We start from the raw sequence: 21,949 nt of genomic DNA, 5'->3' as shown, positions 1-21,949 counted from the left end.
CTCAACTCCCATCAAAAGCAATGTAGCAGCCCCTGGACAGAAGCACCCCAAAGACGCACGGCAGGGCTTGGAAAGGAAATTTCATAAGATGACAGTCAGACAAGTCTCTACACTGAGAAAACGAACTAATCCATATAGTTTACACACCAACAACAGAAGTTTACCTTTGAAGGTTCTGTAAAAAACTCACTTGTATGGGATGCAAACCAACCCATCTTGAGAATGAGAGTCAAATCCAGCCCTGCCTAGATTTGAACCTGTCATTGCTGCAAGGAAATTATTTCATATTTATGGCTAGAGGTCCAGATATTCCTGAGGAGGAACTGATCTAACTTATGTGGTTTTCTGTAAGCGGTCTTCTTTAGCCTTACCACAAGAAATCACAGGAAGTTAGGGTTGGAAGGGACCTCAGGAGTTCATCTAGTCCAACCCCCTGCTCAAAGCAGGACCATTCCCTGCTAGATAACTAGATAATCCCAGCCAAATAGGCAAAACCATCTCAAAAGTGAACAATACAATATTCTTGGCAACCACTGATGCTTAGTATCCCAGAAGACCCCAAGTTGTAAGGGTTAGGCTTCGGACAAAGATTCTTTTGAAGATGCCATGGGACCTAATCTGTGATCCCAACAATTACACCTCCTACCAATGCCAGATGTACAAGGCAGAAGACATGATTTTGGGATCGGGGATCAGATGCCAATCGCACCATACTTGCCAGTGCAAGGGGAACCCAGGATCATGTTCCCAGGTGCCCCCTGCACTGGCAAAGTACCTGACAATCAGCTGATTACTGGCTGACTCCAGGGATCATGGAGTTGGTTCAAGTTCTCATGCAATCCCTGGAGCCAGTGAAAGGTCAGATGATAAATACACAGATGGGAGCATTCTGGGGTATTCTAGGCATATCTGCTACAGGCCTTAGCAATAGAAGGTAGGTGTATCTACTGACAAGGGACATGTATGAAGCTGGCCAAATCTGGGATTTCTGTACTGTATTACACACGTATTATCCAAGGGTCGTCTCAACTGATCCTCAGGCTATCAATCCTCTTCCATGTACCTTTGTTAAGGCACCAGAAAGTTGTAACTACATAAGCAGTACTGACTGAAGGAGCTGTTCAGGGCGCTAACAATATAACAATCCATGCATCCTCCACAGCCACAAATTTAAAACTTGCATCACTGCATGAGGTAACTATCAGAACAATGACGTCATTGCCAGTATTATCTTGTGGTATCACTCAAAAGGAAAAAAAAAAACAGAATCATTCAAAAACAACTCAGTCTACGGTTCTAAGATCCACAGGCAAATCAGAAGAATAGAAAGTGCTATTAAAAAACATCTGATAGATTCAAGACATACAGTATAGCTACCTGGTTTTTGATCATCAATACTTGATTGATGACCTCCTATCAGTACACCTTCCATATTACGCCAAGACATAAACTCAAATTAACTGGAGTCCAAGAGAACCTAGAAAACCATTAGAATGGAAGCAAATTGCTACAACCTTCTCAATAAGCTAAAGCTTACTGTACTGCATCCAGTTTTGGGCTCCACAGTTCAAAAAGGATGTGGAGAAGCTTGAGCGAGTCCAGAGGAGAGCTACACACATGATCAGAGGTCAGGAAAACAGACCTTATGATGAGAGGCTGAGAGCCATGGGACTCTTTAGCCTGGAAAAGTGCAGGCTCAGGGGTGATCTAGTGGTCACCTATAAGTTTGTTAGGGATAATTACCAGGAACTGGAGGAACGTCTGTTCACCAGAGTGCCCCAAGGGATGACAAAATCGGATGGTCACAAACTCCTCCATGATAGTTTCAGGCTGGACATAAGGAACAACTTTTTTACCATCCGAGCCCGTAGATTTGGAATAGGCTGCTGCCGGAGGTGGTTCAAGCACCTACTCTAAACACCTTTAAGAGACATTTGGATGCTTATCTTGTTGGGATCCTATGACCCCCGCTGAGTTTCTACCGCTGGAGCAGGGGGCTGGACTTGAAGATCTTCTGAGGTCCCTTCCAGCCCTAATGTCTGTGAAATCTATGAACTAATCTTCACTCAAAAAGACAGAGGCACAGCAATAGTTGAAGATTTCCTGCAGCAAGCAAAGATTTTGTGATAAAAGACAAATCTAACAACTGCTTCTTTGGGAATAGCCAACACTTTATCTTTCCCTGGGAAAGTGATGGCAAAGGCTCAACAACCACATTAAAACAACTGAAAGGCTTGCAGTGGTGTAAAAGGGAACATTACCCAGGAGTGCAGTGAGTTTCGGAAGTAGCCCCACTTGTACCATTTTATTCCTCAAGCCAGTGTCAAATGACAGGTTTAGCAAAAGCCGGAGGGTGATATTCAGCAGGTCTTCATGTTCACATGGCACCATTTTCACCAGTTTTTCTACAATATCCATTTCAACCTGTGTGAAAAACATGAGAAATTACCACCTCAATACATCAGTCCAAACTGAGCTTTTCTTTGCCTTTTTTTAAGGTATATTTTTAAATGAAAGCAATGTCTGGAGTTATTGGCGTCAATGTTTCCATTCTAAGCAGCTACACTTCCCAAACATTTCAGATTTGTAGCTAAATTTTCCTTTCAACAAGAACTGGCTTTGTCTAAAGAAAGCATGAATTTAAGTTTGGCTGCCTCTGAAGAACTGAGTAGATGGAAGCAGGAGAGTAAAAACTGAAGTGGGGCTTAAAGAAGGGTTCTGCCTGAAGAGTGACTTGCAGGATCAAAGGCTTTAAGTGAAATACAGACAATCTCATAGCAATCTACATTAGAAGAACGGTAGGTACCAAAATAGGACAAGAAACATAGAGAGGGTATTTGAGACCCTTCCCTGACTTTCCAGCAAGTCCCTGGACAGGATTTTCTTTATGGTCTCAGTAATGGCTATTTTCTCTGCATTTGAATTTAACAGAGGAAAGAAATGTGTATCGCTGTAAAATTATAAAATGCAATCCAAGGACTGAGCAGTTCTATATTTTTTTTTTGTGGAGATCATACTTTGAGTCAGCCAGAACATCTAATCATTCATTGACTGGCAAGGCTTCAGAAATTTTCTCTAACGTCTTTTAAGCAAAATCTCTCTGCCTTTACTTATCATAATCCTTTGCATGAATTTGCCTTCAGGAGTTCTTCTTTAGCCATAAAAAGTTTATGAAAATAAGTCTGAGAGCCTTCAGGCTCTTCAAATATAGGTTAGGTCTGTGTGAATAGCCAGCCTTTCAGAGCAAGTATGAAGAGAATGAACTCAAATAGTAAAGACGACAAAACACTATAAAGCTCCACACTGTGGAACTTCAGAATTAACATTATTCAAAGAATTGGCACATAACCCCTGGGCCCAAATCAGTCAACCTCACTGCTATAAAACTAGCTAGAAATTATGACACTCAGATGTCAAGATGCTGGATATGGCATAAATACATAAACAGATCAGTTAAACTAGAAGTGCCTAATTTTTTGGCCCTGCCAACCAGATGACTAGTGTGGGGCTGGTCTGTAGGCTGCACGCTCAGATTGGACCCTATCCAGCCTCAGCTAAGACCCTGGGATTGGGGCCCCGTGTCACCCCAATAAGACCATGCATACTGGGGCTAGGACCCTGTGCCACCTCAATCCAGCCCCATGTGCCAAGATCAGGCTTCACACAGCCCTGCACGACCAATCTAGAGTGCAGGACCACAATCAGTGAGACTCTGCGTGGAACCCCATGGGCTGGATAACAGGGGGCTGGATCTGGCTCATGGGCTGTGAGATGAACACCCAAGTTAAACTGTACCATCATAAGCTTTGCCTAAATAAACAAAATGGAATAGGACCCTAAACAACTAAATATTTACTTGGTTTTGCTTCCAGAGGTTATTTTAGACAACTGTCAGAACCCTATTTCTTTCATCAGTAGCTTCCTAAACACGTTTACTTTTGTCATCTAAAACACCATCTGTACTATCATATAAAAACGTTTGAGATGACAGCCAAACTAAATTTTACAATCCTTTGTAAAAAAATCTCTTTCTGGTGGCTCAGACACACCAAAATAAAATAAACTCAATTTGTTTAATTTGTCTCTCCAATAAATCAAATGGAATGTGGAAAGTGTGCCCAACCAAATCCTTATTTTTCTGATAGAAGTGATCCAGAGCAGTGTATGATTATAGATTGAACCAAATACCATACACATTAGAAATATGGCAAATTCCTCATAAATACACTGCTCAGTGTCTTACTTCTGTTATTAAACAGAATGCACTCATACAACAGGAAAAATATACTAGTAATTTGTGTATTTATTGGCATTACAAACAAAAGGAAGACTGTGGACCAGTCATGAAGAAGCAACTATGTATAGTTCTAAACTGAAATGTTACTACATCTTTGTGGACTTCTTCAATCTTAGATTTCAAACTTCATCATTATGTCTCATGCCAGCCCCTTGACAGATAAACGATTATCTTCTCCATTAAAAACAGACTGGTGAACAAAGCTACAGAAAATTTAAATAGCTTCCCTGATGCCACAAAAGGATTAAGCAAATGAGAGTGTGGCTACATTTGCCTCAAAAAGAGCACACAGCAAGACAAATCTTGTTTTTTCTAGGGACTTGAGACTTCTCACCCACTACCCCTAAGGTTTTATGGAGATTTTCTTTGTCTCAAATACCTGGGAGTCAGTTGAAGCTGCATGAAACAGTACTAGACTACATCTTACAGGAATATGCAAAAAGGGCTGCTTTGAAGCCTATGCTGCTTGGGACAGCAGTGCCTGCCAAAGGATCACCAGATTCCCATTCCCTGAAACAAGTTGTCAAATAGAAATCTGTCTGCTTCTGGGAAAGGACACATGTAAGCTCATAGGATCACAGGGCTAGAAGGGACCTCACTCCGTAGCAGTTTGTGGCCATTGCTCCTAGTCTTGTCCCCTACAGCCATAGAAAAGAGTCTTTCACCATCTTCTTTATAATCACTCTCCAGATATTTAAAGATTGTTATCAAATCCACGCTCTGTATTCTCTTCTCCAGATTAAATAATCTTAATCCTTTCAGACTTTCCTTGTAAGTGTGTCTCTGCATATCTTTCTTAAAGTATGGGGCCCAAAACTGGACACAGTACTCCAGGTGAGGCCTCACCAGTGCCAAACAAGAGTGCTTGGAAAGTTGAAAGAATCATTACAGTTCTTCCTTTCATTGTATTTACAGGTAATTTTGCTCTGTTGAGGACATCTTACTCAGTGGTTCTACATGTTAATACATGTAGAATGTTTTACTGTATGTTTTGTTGCATACTTGTTTTGTTGTATATTCCTGCTGTGGTTTGGATTTTGTTTTTTAAATAGTTACTTCATCTCTATTTCACTTGCATTGACTTTTCTAGGACCGTTGTGTGAAGAAACCAACATATTTCAGTGGATTACTATGAGACATACCATGTCATTTTTGTTCTCCATAAAAATGCTGAGTTTCTTTAAGAAAGACACAACCAAAATAAGCAGCTCAAAATTATCTCGATCCAGTGCTTTCACTAGCATATGGACAATATTCTTGTTCCTCATCTTCAGCTCAGTGCGTGTGTCCTCAGCAAGGTTCAGCAGCAGATAGAGAGCAACTAATGCATCAACATAAAATTATATCAACAGGTTAAAGGCAGTGGAACTGCATCGATTCACAAGTATATTAATGGTTGAGAATAGGATTTGCAAAAAAAGTTCCTAGCTGGCCCATCTGATCATTTTAACTAATAGGAAGAACTATGAAATAATAAAATAAAAAAGAGCAATTTTCCATTAAAAATAAGTGGTCAAAAACTACTTTTGTATAAAACTTACAACCACTAGACACATTGATGTGATTTTTTTTTCAAATTCCAAAGGAACAATTTAGGGCAGGAGGGGAGGAAAGAACAATTACTCTGTAGTGATTGCACTGCAAACATTTCAGCATTGTGGTGAACTGATGCTGAAGTTGACTAGAGTCGGATGTATATTAATTACACCTTATGGTTTGGAGGAGGAGCAGCAGGAGAAAAGGGTAAAAAGCCCCACACCCAAAGAACAACAAAGGTTGAGCTGAAGTTAAGGATCTAACTCTACTGCTTTGTACCTTGTATGCTCATCAGTCATGGGAATTAACTAGTTAATTAACTAGTTAAAAAGTTAAAGAAATGGTTAACTTTTAACCTTAACTAGTTCAATTTTCAGATGTCAACTTTTAACTAGTTTTAAAAAAAGGTTATACTTTAAAAAAAAGTTAAAGTTAAGTTAAAAGTAAAAAAAAAACCCTGAAATCTGGCTTTCCCAGAATTTTTCCAGCCACTCTCTAGGACTTACCTGAAATGGTATTTCTTTATTGAAACTCTAGGACTTCTTGTTTGAGAGACAGAGTGGTGTGCCTTCCTATGAAATATGGTCTCTTAAGAACTAAAAGTCCCAGAGTTCCTTAATTCATGCGGGCATTTTCTGTGCGTTTGCAGAAGTCAACAGGGCAGCCGGTTGGCTGCAGGAGAGGGAACAAGCATTCCCGCATCTGCCCATGTAGAGTGATTGTTCAGGAGTGGGAGCTTAGTTTTCCAAGACAGAGGAAGAAATTTGTCAGATGTAAATTTTGAAATGCAGCTTTTGCTGAAGTTCAATAAGCATGTTTAAATAGTTTCTGCTATGCAACTGAACATTCTTTTTCTCATTTAGACTGATTTTCTCATTGCAGTCTAATTTTGATTTTCAGACTCTATTTCTAATTCAGATGTATTTCATACCCTTTTGATACCTTTTCAGCAATAAAAATTGTAACAACAGAGGTTTTCTGTGGAAACAGTTTTCATTTGTCACCTGGCTATGAATATCTCCTTTCTGTTATTCTGGTATACTTATATGATGCATTAACTTTTACAAAGTACTTCATCATGGAAAGGGTGAGAAGAATTTAACATTACATAGGTATTGGTAAATCGTTATTGTGAAAACTGTATGACAAGTATAACATTGTTTTCAGGTAAAGCAGGGTGAGTTCTGGGTAAATTAGTGCGCTTCTGTGGGCTTATGGAAAAGAAATCCACTCATTGCATTTGAAAATGAAAAATCATGCTGAGGCAATTCACTATGCTTCACGCATTTCTCATGAATCAAAAACTTGTAACTAGTTACTCTCTTTTTAACTTACCTTTTAATTAGTTGAAAATGGAAATACTTAACATTTAACTTAACTCAAGTTAATTTTAAAGGTTGCTAACTTTTCACTTTAACTAGTTACATTTCTCATAAACTTTCCCCATGACTGATGATCAGCCACACCTATGCCCAGTGGGTATAAAATGTTACCATTCTGATCAAGCAGTACTTCCACATGCAATGCCAAATTTCTCCAGGTTTTACTACTATCAGTAGTAATGCATACTAAATGTTTTGGATTTTTCTTCAGGCAGTGTCCTTTTAGTTTACTTTTCCTTTTAACCTCAGCTATATTTTTGCAGTTGCACCTGCCAAAACTTGCCATGGTTGCTGGCTGCTGCATGGTATAACTCCTCAGCACGAGTCTGCCTGTTTTGACAGAGACTTAGTATCCAAAGCAAGCTTTCCCTCTCAGTGCTGCAGCACTGTTTTTTCAAATTGTATTAACAGTAAGTGCATTACAAAAGATATTAAATCACTTTTTAAAAAGTAAATTAAAATCAGTAGTCTTGGACTGACATCCTTAGAAATGCAACTATTCACACACATGCACTGTAGACAGTAAAATGCAGGCTCCTTCTACTATCCTTAGCCCTGATTTAAAGGATTCACCCATGGCAGTCTCCTTGGCTTATTCAATCCTGGGCCTCTGTACTAAGAAAATGAATAAAGTAGTCAATTAGCATGTCTAGTATTGATAGATTTCAGCTATCAATTGGCATCTCCACTGATTTCATTGGAACTAACACACACTAAATGACTTGGTTCTTGCAAAACGCAAGCACTGATCAGTGGAAAGAACAGTGCTATCAGCAGTATATGCTCACCTGTAGGAGCATACATGTTGATGGATTTTCTTGAAGACTGACTAATCACTTTAAAAACAATCTTTACCACACTGCAAAATCTGCAGAATATAGATTAAGTCTACTGGGTTTTCTTTTTTCTCTAATTATTCATAAAAGTTCTTCCTATTAGTTAAAATTATCAGCAGAATCTAGCTCTAAATCTTAGAACAAGTATTTACTACAATCCCCTTACCCACAAGTCAGGTATTCTCCTGCTTATTGTTTATCTTTTAGGAGATCCTACCTCGCAGTAACTGCTCCTGTTTGACAACCAGCCCTTGGTATTTTTTATAGGTTTTGTCATACTCTTTTTTCAGGGTTTGATTGTCAGGATCGTCATCAAGTAAACAGCTAGAGTTAAGGATGACTGTAATACAAAGGACACAGAGAAATCAATACTCTATATTTTGATCACTGGTGGGAAATTATACTATCTGTATGATAATAAATGGTGAAGTCGTCCATGGAAGGTATTGGGGAACTGGGTCACTGGACAGATCACTGCACATGACCTACATAAATACTCTATAGGCTGTTGCCTACAGAAACTCATGCCTCTGAGCCAGTTAATCTCTAAGGATGTCTTTACAAGTGCTCCAGGGCAGCGGGGGAGAGGGAGGAACAGCATTTTAATTAGAGTGGGTCTCTGGAGCTGCTCTAATTAAAACTCCCACAGTGTCTTGTGTGTATTCAGCATCCCATGCTTCAAAATAGTGGTGGGGGTGCTTTAACTAAAATGCTTTTGATGAACTTTACTTAAAGTGCCCCCGCTGCCATTTTGAAACATGGAGACGCTGAATGCACATGACACCAAGGCTCCGGGAATGTTCCAATTAGAACGTATTCAAATGAGCTAGAGCAGGTGTTGGGCATGTGTATAGGTGCCCTAAGGTGACACTCTTCCCTACCTTCTACCTTTCCCTTAGCATCTTCTCTCTGACACTGACAGAAACAGGATACTGGGTTAAAAAGAACTGTTGTCTCACCAGGTATGGCATTGCTTATCTTCTTAATAAAATGTGGCCCACACTCCAAAGACATTTAGAAAAACCTGGTGAAAGGTATTCTATTAGTAACAAAATACTTCCTGCAAGACATCACAAATAAAAATTTAACTTGAAACCATTCAACAAAGCACTTCCCTGCCCATTTCTCTCACTTTGTTTTCATCTGTTGCATTGACATGAGTTGCTGCATATAGCTCTCACTTCAACTAATAACACTACTAAAGACCAGGCAAAAGCTGTAAAGTTTTCCAGATACACTAAAAGGATATCAGCTTTCTTCTTTTTGGCGAGTTCCTCCTGCCAGAGCTCATGTCTCTTCAGCTCATGATCTATTATATTCATACACAGAGCTCCAATTTTGTAGTGTGTGATGAGCCCATGAAACTGAGAAAAACTAGACATAAAAATACATATACATGTAAGAACTGTACAAGAGAAAAAAAGATAAATAATAAAAAAGTACTTTCAACTGAAACATTAAGATCTTGCAATGCTGAACAATATAAAATGTTTTTATTAGAGCTGGTCAAAAACAATTCAATGGAAATCTTTTGTCAGCAAATGCCATTTCACTGAAACTAAAATGTTTCATAGGAATGTGTTTCTGTTGAGTGAGAGAAGTCAACTTTATTTTAAGTAGAAACATTTCATTTTAACATGACCCTTCCACTTCAATTCATTTTGACAATTAATTATATTAATAGTCTAAGCAAAATGAATTAAAATGTATAAGAATATTTCATTTCAACACTGACTTGACAAAATGGTCCCAAATAAATTTTTTCCCAGGATTTTCATTTCATAGGAAGTGTCAATGTTTTTTGTTTCAGAACTGAAACAAAAATATTCTGCAAACTGCTGTAGCTTCCTCTTGAATGGAAAGTCCATTTTCTAACCAGCTCTAAATTGTCACGTTATAAAATGGTTCAAAGACTCTACACAAATAAATCAGTCACCATCCACTTACCTGACATCTCCCCTTCCATCAGTAGGTCTAGATATAGTGATATTTTACTATTATCTACACTAATAGATTTCAATCAACTGCCTGCGTTTTGAATATTGTTTTCTTCAGCCGGTGAATGTACTTGGGAGATTATAAAAGAGGCAACATAGTTCAATGTACAGAGTACAGAAATACAACTCAAAAACAAGGGCTATTCCTGGTTCAGCTGAAAACTGTGTAACCATGAGTTTACTATCAGTGCTTCAGTTTCCACACCTCTATTGATGGTTTTCAGTAAAAGTGTTTTAATATATATTTCAGAAGAGCACTAGAACAGAAAATAGAAAATGCAAGGCAACTGGTAAGAGGAAGCTCCTCATTTGTGCACAATGACTTTCACTTACCTTGAGAAGCAGAAGAAAATATAAATTATGTTAGTAGCAAGTTCCACACTTTGTTTCCAGTCTTCTCTCAACACTCTTGCCAATGCACCCAGTGCAGTTTCTAAAGTTAAACATGATTAAAATAATATTTATAACCGATTTCTCACTCTCTCTCTCTCACACCAGCTTAAATCATAAAGGGCTTAATGCACACCATTCATTATATCCTGCTTATTTATTGTAATAAGATTTTTCAGAGCCCTCTGCCATACTAACATGTCACATTCTTCACAGAACCTCTGTCTGTCTATGGATTATGTTAAAATACTATCGTGTTTCATTTCAATTGGTTTTAAAAAAGTCATAAATCCAGAGAAGGGGTGAAAAAGGACAGAGGCCGAGTCTGTCAAAGCTCTAAGGTAACTCTGACAAATTTACCACCTTTATGGCTGTGTTCTCCCACCGTCTCCTAACTTCTCAGGGTCTCAGGCCTTCTGTCACACCACAATTTTCTGCATGGTCAGTAACCTCAAACAATGTACATCATCCTATTTCAAGCTCTCTTTTTCTCTTTGTTTTCCTTCCCTTCCCTCTCCTGATCAGAAGTCAACTGCCAAAAAGGCTTGCAGGATGTAAGAGGGTTTTTCACTAGGTCATTTTTAATGAGAGAGAGTGCATGAAGAAGGAAACTGGATGCTGAAAAGAGTACAAAAGGTATCTAGACTCCTTAAAGAATTCTCACCTATGCCCAAAGACTGATTGATAAAGGCAATGAAAACAGGGGAATATGTGAAAGCATTTATTATTTTGTCTAAATCAGTATACTACATGTCCTAGATGAACTAAGAATAATAGAGGGTTTTTTTAACCCTTGCAAATGTGTGTCCCTGAAGAGATGCATGGTAAACTCAGAGTATGCACAAGACAGGAACTTTGGGAAAGTATGGAGATTCTAGGGGGGACACTGAAAAGACAGGGGTCAGAACAAGGAGGCCTAAGAAAGATGGGCCGAAGACTAATTTTCACACAGAAGTAGCAGACAGTGCATGTGCCATGGAAGTATATTTGAGGAACCAGAGCTGAAACCAGTGGGCAGCGCCTAAGATGACAGAGATTCAGCATGGGACCAGCATAGTGGGAAACATGCAGCAGCCTGGTAAGAATTCTTCAGAGGAAGCTCTACCAGCTCTGTGACAGCTGGCTTTATTTTACTTCGAAACAAACTAACATTAGAGTCCAAACCTAATAAAGGACTACATGGTATACATGTTTCCCAAAAAAAGAAAGAACTGTACAGAGATGGAAAAGAACAGTGCAACTTTGAGAAGATTTGGAAGTTACCATTGAGGAGCAATTCTTCCAGGTTATCAGGGTTCCGGGCCAGCTGTAGGATAAGGGCAGAGCCGCGCACCTTGTCAGGAATATCCTCATACAGTAACTCGATGTATTCATCCATGTCATTAATATTAGCTACTTCATCAATCTGAAAGCACAGGCATATTTGGACTTTAACACACAGAAGGAACCACTTCAGCTTCATACTGAGTTGGGTTACTTTTCAGACAAAGCAGAAAAGACTTCATAACTAACTACGCCTTAGCATGTAAAAAAACATGAACCGAATCATTACAACTGACAGGCAGGAAAACAGAAAATTTAAAATCACAAAACACAAACGGTGCTTAGAAGTGGCTTGGGGCTTCCAACCTTATATTCCAGACCCTTCTCCTATTTATACTGCAGGATGCTACACTTACAGAGTCAGGCGTACAACTTAAGTACTTTAGCCTTCAAGGAGATGTTTAACACTCTATTGTTATAGAGTTTTTAAAACAAGCTTTTTGGTTAAAAAAAAAAGAGAAAAGAAAAACAACACTTCTTCGATATCTTATTCATCTTATTGCATCCATTTTTATTGTCCTTTTTAAATAAAAAATACTTCCATCAGGGTAAAGGTGTCTATACTTGAAATCTTTTAAATTCTACGCCCAATTCCTACCTCCATTCCTTCAAAGGGGGGTGGATCTTTTGGTTTATTGGATTTCTCTTTCTTTTCTGCAGTGAGAAAAGACATGGTTATAATTAACATTGTAAATATTCATAGGCAATAACATGCTAAATATTATTATAATTTGTACTATGGTAGCATTAAGGAGATGATTCTGTGATAGGACTCCCAACCCAGAACAAAAAGAGGTTTCTTGCCCCAAAGAGCTACAAGTCTAAAAGTTCAAGTTTTGTTTTAGCTCAATTCTGTAGCCATGAAGAGGAAGAATGAAGAAGAAAATTCTGCTATGACATTTTTATTTTCAAGGCCAGGACACTGGTGTAACTCACTAATATACTGGTGTAAAAAGGGAACGGACAATTTATAGACCTACATGAGTGTCACTTACCAGAATCCAGTGTAGAGGTACACAAGGAAAAAATCATGAGTAAAACTACACTGGTCTAAAGTTACACCATCACTGCAGGTGTCATGTGTCCACTTCTATCCCTGGGTAGGTACTGGTTCCACTCACAGTGGCAAGGTCCTAAACTGGCACCTACTAAGGCAGCAACCTCAGGAGATCCGGTCACCTGTCCATTCTACACACTAGTGAAACTTATACTGGTGTACAAAATTAATCTAAGTTACATTGGTGTTAAGGTGTTGAATATAACTTTTTCAAAACTAAAACTTTTAATGCATCTTTAAAAGTCTACTGTTTTAACACTACAAGAGTCAGAAATTTGAGAGGCAAGCTCCACACGTGTGTGCACTTTGGAATACTACAATATCACAGGATCTTAGGTAGCCTCAGTGTGAAACAGGACTCAGCCGCTTGTATAATGTTCACTTGTGAAGAAGGTCAGCAAGAGATTTGAAACTTAAATTTTACGTAGGGGTAGGAAATGACTGCTTTGATTAGGTTACTTGGCTAATCAGGAATTTGTAAAATAAACCTTGATTCACCAAGATACTGAAGTCCTTATAATGTCATCGAGGCTTAATACCCCTGCTTAAGTAACTGGCTGAACTGAGACCATAGCTATTACCTGTGGAGTATAACAGTAAAAGAGAGACTTAGGACTATCATGCAGTAAGGGGGATGTCAGCCCAGGTTTTTCAGTCACTGACAAGAAACATTGGTTATTAATATAGTAATCAGAATTTCCGATTTCCTGTGGGGAAAGCCTTGAGTTTAGCACTTTATTCTCATCAAGCTCAGGGTATAAAAGCTGAATACCCACTTCAATGGACTGACCCAATTGCACCCAAACATATAACATGGTGGTTCGAAACAGACATCCTCGGGACAAGGAAAGCACTTTTTAAACCCCACCTTTTGCTTGAAATTCTGCTACAGTAGGAAACAGCTATAGGCAAGTTCTGAAAACTACAAAAAAAAGCAATGCAATAAATATGACCTGAAAAGCATATAATACTGGACTTCTTACTGTTTTGGTTTTCTTTAAAATAAAAAGATCCTGAATGGTCAGTTTTCTTGTTTCAAGGAGTTGATCTTTTATTTCTACTTCAGAAATATCTGTAATTTTGAGTGGTTGCTCTCATTGGAGCACTATGTCAGAAGAAGAGAAAAGGACTGGGCATTCTCTCAACAGTTAGTTGAAAATATGAAGCACTGGATATTTATCAAAGAAAACTTTTCTTATTGTTTGCTGGACATGTAAGTTACATAGGGCTTGACACCACAAAGAAAGAAAAAAACATTTTGAAATCATCTGAATAGAAACCAATTCCTCTCTCAATCAGGTCTCACCTCATTTGCATGTCTGAATCACAAAAATACTACTTTTCCACCCACAGATCTGGAAGTAACAGGGAGGCAAAAGCTAAATTTCTAATATGCAGAACAAGGAGAAAGATGCAATTTCATGTCAGACCTTTCTTACGCTTCATAGGAAAAAATGCAAGTAAACTGGCACAAGCTCAATACTTTTATTTTTCCAGAAAGAACTATGCAAAGCACTACAGAAAGCATCTAGTTTAGAATACAGAAGAAAACACAGTATATCCTAACAGTATATCTATACAATTCAGAGGGGAATTGTTCAGGTTATAGGCATTTACAGTCCCTCCCCCAAATCATGGGTTTGTCAGCATAAAGGTTTTCAAAAGGCTAAACACAGTGGTCCTCAATCTTCACTGGCCTGCAAGCAACAATAACAAGCCAATAACAGACTGCAGGCAGTGACAATCTTTTCTCTCCCTGTCAACTTCTGTTCTAACCTTGTAATTTTCTGTGGCTGCAAGCAACCTCAGAGGGTCTCACTGGCAACATGATGCTTGTGAACCCAGTGTTAGAGGCCACCACCTTAGCAGTTTTAAAAGAGAACCTGGACTTGCCTGGAAGCTGATCCAGGAATTTTCTCTTTGCTCAAGTCTTATTGAGCACACAAGCTGAAAAGGCTAATTAACATTACCAAATTTCCATGTGCCTCATGGCTGAATAGTGTTAAACAGAATGTTAAGCAGAGTCTTAAATAAAGCTAATGGGAAATAATACCTCTCTTTTAGTAGATGGATTAAGGGTTCTCAGTATTACAAAGAGCTCTGCACAGAACTATTGCTCTGATGTCTCATCTGAAACAATCTATCCTATCAACCAGCTATAAAGGAAAACAAAAGATATTAGAGTCTAATGGACAGAATTCCTTTAAGTCACCTGTCTGGCACCATCTGAAACAGTTATTGCAGAATTTAGAACAGAAGATTTTAATTGAAAGAGACAAAGCAAAAGAGAAGCACCAATATTAAGTTTGACTAATGACTAATGAAAAGAAAAATGTACTTGGATCATCAAAATGGCTGCTCTTTTCCCACAAGTTTCTGTCATTTTTTCATGTACATTATAAACACCCTTCCCTACTCCTGTCCTCTTCACCCTTCAAATTTCCCCATAGCAAGCAAAGGAGTTTCTGAACTAGAAAACCCAAAATACAAAATATCACCAGCGCCACTATACACTAGCTCCACATTTTACCTTAATCCTTGTACCACTTACCTTTTCCCAATGAGGCATCTCTGCGGTTCTGCAAATAGTAGAGCAGTTGTTCTACCTCAGCTAGTCTGGAGGGGTGAATGAGCTTACATTCCTCAACCACCTTACGAGCCAGGGAGGCAATGTCTGTGTTTGCATTGAGACTCTTCAGCCGAATGCTGTAAAACAGTTCAAACAGAAAAATCTTACACCAGCTGGGAAGAAAACCAACCTCAATCACCCAGTTTAAACTCATATGTTCATTAATTCTTCAAAGCAAAAATAATCCAGAGACCTCTGATATCTGGACTGAAGTTTCCATCAAACAATGTCAAAAAATGGTGGCAATCAGAGCTCCAGAATGACAAGAAAATGCCTGTCAAATTGATTAAATAAGGTAGGGCTATTTATCAGCTGACCAAAACATAGCCTTAGCAAAATGGCTATATAAGCAAATGCCTCTTATCCAACTTAGGCATGGTAGTTATCACAAGTGATCTGGAAATGGCATTCACAATGGCTATTAATAATGTGACACTCCCGAAGTACAACACAGAAAAAGGTACCCCTACAAATAAAACCTCCAGCATGCATCAGGTGTACCTCAAGGTGTTCTCACATTGTATTTACATTGTATTTACCCACATTAGAGAGATTTCTTTTTTTCCCCCTTATGAGCCATGTAAAATTATAGACCTTATGAGTAACAGACAGTGAGCAAAGGAGACAACTGTAGACACATGAGGAGGCAGAATAGAAGGAACTCCAAGTCTCAGATGGCAATAAAGTCAGTTCATTGTAAACCAAAGGCACATGTTTAATGTACTCAAAAATTCTGCAATAATACTTATCTTATATAAGGGAAGTGGTTTTTTCCTGATCCTTATTTTTAACACAACACATACAGCCATTCCTGCTCTTCATCCCCCTCAACATCCACAAAACCCTTCACCATCGGGGGCCAGGGTTTTTGCCCTCTTCCCCTCCCCACCCCAACTTCTTCACCCTGCAGTTCTTTCTCCCTCTCCTTATTCTCAGAACCTGCTCTCCCTGAGCACAGGCAGTAAGGAACAAATTTGAAAACAGTAATTTTACAAACCCATAATAATCTGCATATGGTATCCACAGACTTAGTTCATCCAGAATTGATGTCCATTATACCTTTTCCAAAACTGCAGCAAGTTTTAGCACAGATACTCTATAAACATACTTTTAAGTAGCACTTTTGTACCCACTTACATATAGTACAATTTTTTTAAAAAAATATTACGTTCTGAGGGCCAAATCAGCCAACCAGGTCCAGATTCAACTGGGCAAAGCCCAATAGTCAAGTTCCAAATTTGTCTGAGCATTCAAGTCTGTGTGGCTCTACTGTTGGGCAAGTATCTTCCCTCCCAAACTCAGCAGGGATCCTGGTTTTCTCCACTCAAAAATCACAAATTCTCTGATAAAACATATATTAACAAATTCTCTGATAAAAAATCCCAGAATCCATGATTAAAATGAAATGTCACTATATATACGTATCAATTGAACACAATGTTTTATTGATTATATTTACAATTTTAAAGCAATTTGGAAGCCTACCAGTGCCTCAATCACTATAATAAAATACATTCTAAATACCTATAAATTTTGGAATTTGATTTTGGGATTTTTATCATGGAAAAATCAGAGCTCCCCCTGTCCCCTTCGCTCACAGGATGCAGGCCCAGGCCCCTCACTCCTAAGTCACAGCCCCCAGCCCTACCGGTGCCCTCACTCCCCACCCACAGCCCTCCCCCCCTGTTGGTACCCCTAATTCCCCACCCACAGCCCCTCCACCCTGCTGGTGCCCCTCACCCCCACACCTCAGCTCTGCTGGAGGGGTCTCCCAGCTGTCAGGGCTACAGAGCCAGGGACTAAGCTGCCGCCCACAGGAGGCGGTGGCTGCTGCAGCACAGCAGAGTGCGCAACCTGGCTGACCCTCCCCTGTGGGTGGCACAGCCCGAACGAAGCCTGTGGCAGCAGGGACAGGCCATGCACTGCAGGCTCGGGCTCCCTGCCCTGCTGCCTTGCCCCTGGGGCCTCCACAGGCCAGCCGGTGGGACCCAGTGTGGCACAATTGAGTGAAGAATCTCCTTGCTGCCGCTGCGAGCACCATGTTGCCCTGATGAGGTGCCCCCTACCCATCTGGCAGCAGTGAAGGGCACAACTTCATGCCACTGCTCCCAGACATGCAGGGAGTGCTTTGCCAGGGTGGCACAAGACTCGCAGCAGCAGCAAGAAGCTTCCCTGCCTGGCCGCACTTTGCCCTGCAACACCAGGTCCCACTTGCTGGGTCACAGAGGCCCCCAGGAGAAGGCAGCAGGGCAGGGAGCCCAAGCCTTTAGTGGGAAACCAGGCCCTGACAGTCTACACCCCAGAGTACTCAAGGAGCTGGCTAGCATCATAGCTCAGCCCCTGGCACAGATCTTCGAGAACTCCTGACGCTCTGGTGAAGTGCCTGAAGATTGGAAGAAGGCCAATGTGGTGCCTATCTTCAAGAAAGGGAGGAAAGTGGATCTGGCAAATTACAGGCCCATCAGCCATCTATCCCAGGAAAGGTTTTAGAAAAGATTATCAGAGAGGGCATCCTCAATGGACTAGCCAATGGCAACAACCTGAGGGATAGCCAGCACGGGTGTGTTGCGGGTAGGTCTTGCTTGACCAATCTTATTTCCTTTTACGACCAGGTGACCTATCTATCACCTGGAAAGGGAGAGGAGATTGATGTTGTATATCTTGACTTTTAGAAAAAGCCTTTGATCTGGTATCCCATGATCACCTCTTGGCAAAACTGGCTAACTGCGGCCTCAGGTCCACCACGATCCACTGGCTGGGGTATTGGCTCTATGGTCGGACCCAGAGGGCGGTGGTTGATAGAAGTCAATTGTCATGGTGCCCTGTGACCAGTGGGGTCCCTCAAAGCTCTGGCCTTGGACTTATATTGTTCAACATCTTCATTAAAGATGTGGACACTGGAGTCAGAAGTGAATGGGCCAAGTTTGCCAATGATACCAAAAGTTGGGGTAAAGCAGCCACATCTGAGGACAGCAGGGCGATCCAGGCTGACCTTGACAGGCTTGGGAAATGGGTGGACAAGAACCTGATGGTGTTCAACACAGAAAAAATGCAAGGTTCTCCACCTTGGGAGGAAAAATCTGCAGCATACTTATAGGCTCGGCAGTGCTACACTGGCTAGCACTGAAGAAGAAAAGAAACTTGGGGGTCATCATTGACCACAAGATGAACATGAGCCTTCAATGTGATGCTGCAGCTAGTAAAGCAAGCAAGACTCTGGCTTGCATCCGTAGATGCTTCTCAAACAAATCCCGGGATGTCATTCTCCTGTTATACTCGGCCTTAGTGAGGCCGCAGCTGGAGTACTGCTTCCAGTTTTGGGCTCCACAATTCAAAAAGAATGTGGATAAGCTTGAGAGAGTCCAGAGAAGAGCCATGTGTATGATCAGAGGTCAGGAAAACAAACCTTACGATGACAGGCTGAGAGCTATGGTACTCTTCAGCCTGGAAAAGCGCAGGCTAAGGGGCAATCTGATGGTCACCTATAAGTTTATCAGGGGTGTTCACCAGGATCTAGGGGAACGTTTGTTCACCAGAGCACCCCAAGGGATGACAAGGTCAAACGGTTATAAACTCCTGCAAGACCATTTTAGGCTGGAGATAAGGAAGAATTTCTTTACTGTCTGAGCCCCCAAGGTCTGGAATAGCCTGCCATCAGAGGTGGTTCAAGCACCCACATTGAACGCCTTCAAGAGAAATCTGGATGCTTATCTTGCTGGGATCCTATGACCCCAGCTGACCTGCTGCCCCTGGGACAAGGGGCTGGACTCAATGATCTTCCAAGGTTCCTTCCAGCCCTAATGTCTATGAAATCTATGAACCTACCCCGCACACAGATCTGGTGGGCACATGCCCCCCTGCACCCCTCCAGGAGTGCACTCAGTGGTGGGGAGCCAGCCTCACCCCTTTTTGCACCCCCCCAGACAAGCTGCCCACAGTCCCCTCCCACTCCCTGCCAGGGCCCTGTGGCTGTGTATTCTGGCCCTGGGCCCCAAACCCCATCCACTGCCCAGCTGGGCAGCAACCCCAGCCTACCTCCCTCCTTCTCTTTGGGGGCCTTCATTCCCTCCCCCACCAACCCAACCCAACCCAGACTTACCTACAGGAGCTGCCCTCCAAGCTTCCTGGTAACCATGTGTGTACATGTAAGCACACATATAGTGCCCCTTGCCTGACCACCCTCCTCCCACTCCCCCCAGCCCCTTGCACACTGGAATTCTGCCAGCCTGCAGAGAGCTCTTTGCAAAAGTGGCAAATCTGTGCATTTCTCTGTTAAAATGAGAAATCTGCCTTCTTCTCAGTTAAAAGGAAAAAGAAAAAAAAAAAAAAAATCGACACCTTTTTTTCATTTTCCATGGGAAACAGAAAACCTGGATCCCTGCTCATCAGTCTGAGGCTTTGGATAATCCCCAAATCTGTGGCAGACATCCTATGTACAAGCCCCAGGCCTGGAGGCCCTGGGATTCAGACATCTCCTAGTCTCACTTGCTCCAAGCCAAAAGGCCAAGCACCAAGCCAGCAGAAAGCACAAACAGAGTCTTCACTTACTACAAAATTGTGCAGTCAAGTTTTCCCAGCCTGCCCAGAGTGCAAGGGACAGGCCTCACCATGGGAAAATCACCTTGTTGATCATGGTATCTCCCCTGCCAAGTAGGTGCAGTGATGGGGGGCAGGGTGACCTAGCACAGTAGGGGGACAAGAAAGGAGATGGGGTGGATGACAACATTTGATCCTATCCAGTCCCAGGCCCATCCGTCCTGCACCCACCACCGAAGTCACCAGACATAATGGGTGGGCAGGGTCTCCACGGAAACCGGTCAGGACCTGCAAGGGAAAGGCACACTCATTTGGGATGCTGAGACAAGCCTGCGGGCAGGCAGGGAGCAACATCAAGGAGTGGGACGGACAGGCATGGCCAGGATCACAGGGCAGTGACAGCGTGGGGCCGGGGGCTGAGCCAAGATTCATGCCTCGCCTATCCCTGCAACTATTTTTGCAGGCAGGGACATGCCAAGGAATGGATTGCAGCTCTGCCCCAGGCCCCAGCACAGCGCTGGAACTGCCTCATGATCCCAACCTTGCCATCTTGTCCTGCTCCCAGGTGCTTCTCTCCACCTGCCCATGACCCCATCCCATCCACCCGACTGAGCACATCCTGCCCACAAGCGTCCCAGGCCAGCCTCTATACAGAGCCCACCCACCCACTCCATCCAGCATGCCTGGAGGCAGGTGCAGGATGGATGGGCTGGGATAGCCAGGCCATATCCAGTAGTGACAAAGGCAGCAGCAGCTAGAAGGAGTTCAGTTGCTGCATTGCCCCTGGCCCCCATGGCTGGGCCGAGGGACCTGCCACAGGCTGGATAATCCCTTGGATTGTACTCAGCAGGAACTACCATATATCTTATAAAGATGTGGTCAGTTTCCATCAGCATTTCTGCCTTTTGGCTAAGATCAAATGCCTCATAACCCACCACTACAGCAAGCTGATGCAGGGCCTCAGGACAAGCTTCCCTCCAGGCTGCACGTGTGCACAGCCATGCACAATTTAATACCATGCTGCGCACTAACTTATTAACACTGCACATCCACCCGGAGAGGAGCTGGGCTGCAGTGCGACAAGGCAAAGCGGGGGCTGGCACGGGCTCTGCCAGCACCAGGGAATTGGTCTGCTGGATCAGTGCTGCTCCCCGGATTTCAGCTGCTTTTACACCGCAGAGCTGGAGCTGCCCCCCACCCCCCAGCCTGGGCTGCACCTGTCCCCTACACTCACCTACCCGCCTGCACCGCCTCATCTGGCAGCACCCCCTGGTGGCTGCAGGGAGTGGCACGGGCAGAGTTGGAGGAGGGGCCGGGCCAGGCAGCCGGGAGCAGCCATGTCTTCCTGCGTCTTCTTTGGTGGGGAGCGCTACAGAGCCCATTCTGAGCTGGGTGAATGAGGGGGCGCTGCCTGTAGGGCCCTGCTTCCCATAGGGGCTCAGGGCCCGTGGGGTGCCTCTATGGGGGTCCCACTGCCTATAGGCACCCTTGCCCCCTATAGAGACCCTGCTACCCTGAGGATGTCATAGTTTCCCCTGCAGGGATACCCACTGCCTACAGGGTGTCCATGATCCCTTATGGGGGGCCCCTGTGCCCCAGTGGGACCCTAACCAACCAACCCTAACCTGGGGTCCCCTGACCTCCAGTTGTCTTTCCTGCCTGGTGCAGGGGGGCCTGGACCCAATAATCTTGCAAGGTCCCTTCAAGCCCTTACAATCTATAAACCCTATAGACAACATCCAGTGTCCATGCTCCCTTATAGGGGCCCCTGTTCCCCCATGAGAGCCGCACTGCCTATAGGGTGCCCCTGCCCCTCGTAGGGACCCTAGCACCAAGAATAATGGTGAGGATCCATTACATGAGGATTCTAGTCTATTAGGCTTAGTGTAGTCCAGATCCAGGCGAAAGGGGGAGGTGGGACCAAAGCGGTGCACTCATGGACCAAAACAGTGCACTCATGGACCAC

The 21,949-nt window shown here is 42.4% G+C and overlaps 1 protein-coding gene across 2 annotated transcripts in view; it reads right to left on the bottom strand.

Annotated features, from left to right (window-relative positions):
- The window catches only part of KIFAP3 (kinesin associated protein 3), a 155,234-nt gene that overhangs the window by 80,522 nt on the left and 52,763 nt on the right, over positions 1 to 21,949 (bottom strand). For both annotated transcript variants that reach the window (XM_090047451.1, XM_090047452.1), the window contains exons 3-10: positions 15,370 to 15,524; positions 12,360 to 12,415; positions 11,702 to 11,843; positions 10,382 to 10,481; positions 9,301 to 9,425; positions 8,269 to 8,367; positions 5,440 to 5,618; positions 2,262 to 2,424 (exon numbers count right to left, since the gene is read on the bottom strand). In XM_090047451.1, coding sequence (XP_089903577.1) covers positions 2,262 to 2,424; positions 5,440 to 5,618; positions 8,269 to 8,367; positions 9,301 to 9,425; positions 10,382 to 10,481; positions 11,702 to 11,843; positions 12,360 to 12,415; positions 15,370 to 15,524 — 1,019 coding nt within the window. The remainder of the gene's footprint in view (positions 1 to 2,261; positions 2,425 to 5,439; positions 5,619 to 8,268; positions 8,368 to 9,300; positions 9,426 to 10,381; positions 10,482 to 11,701; positions 11,844 to 12,359; positions 12,416 to 15,369; positions 15,525 to 21,949) is intronic.

This window comes from Crocodylus siamensis, chromosome 5, assembly GCF_052110815.1.
Source record: "Crocodylus siamensis isolate JL-2025a chromosome 5, ASM5211081v1, whole genome shotgun sequence".
Taxonomy (NCBI): domain Eukaryota; kingdom Metazoa; phylum Chordata; order Crocodylia; family Crocodylidae; genus Crocodylus; species Crocodylus siamensis.
The sequence above is the reverse complement of the archived record's forward strand: the minus strand, read 5'-3'. Positions and strand labels throughout refer to the sequence as shown.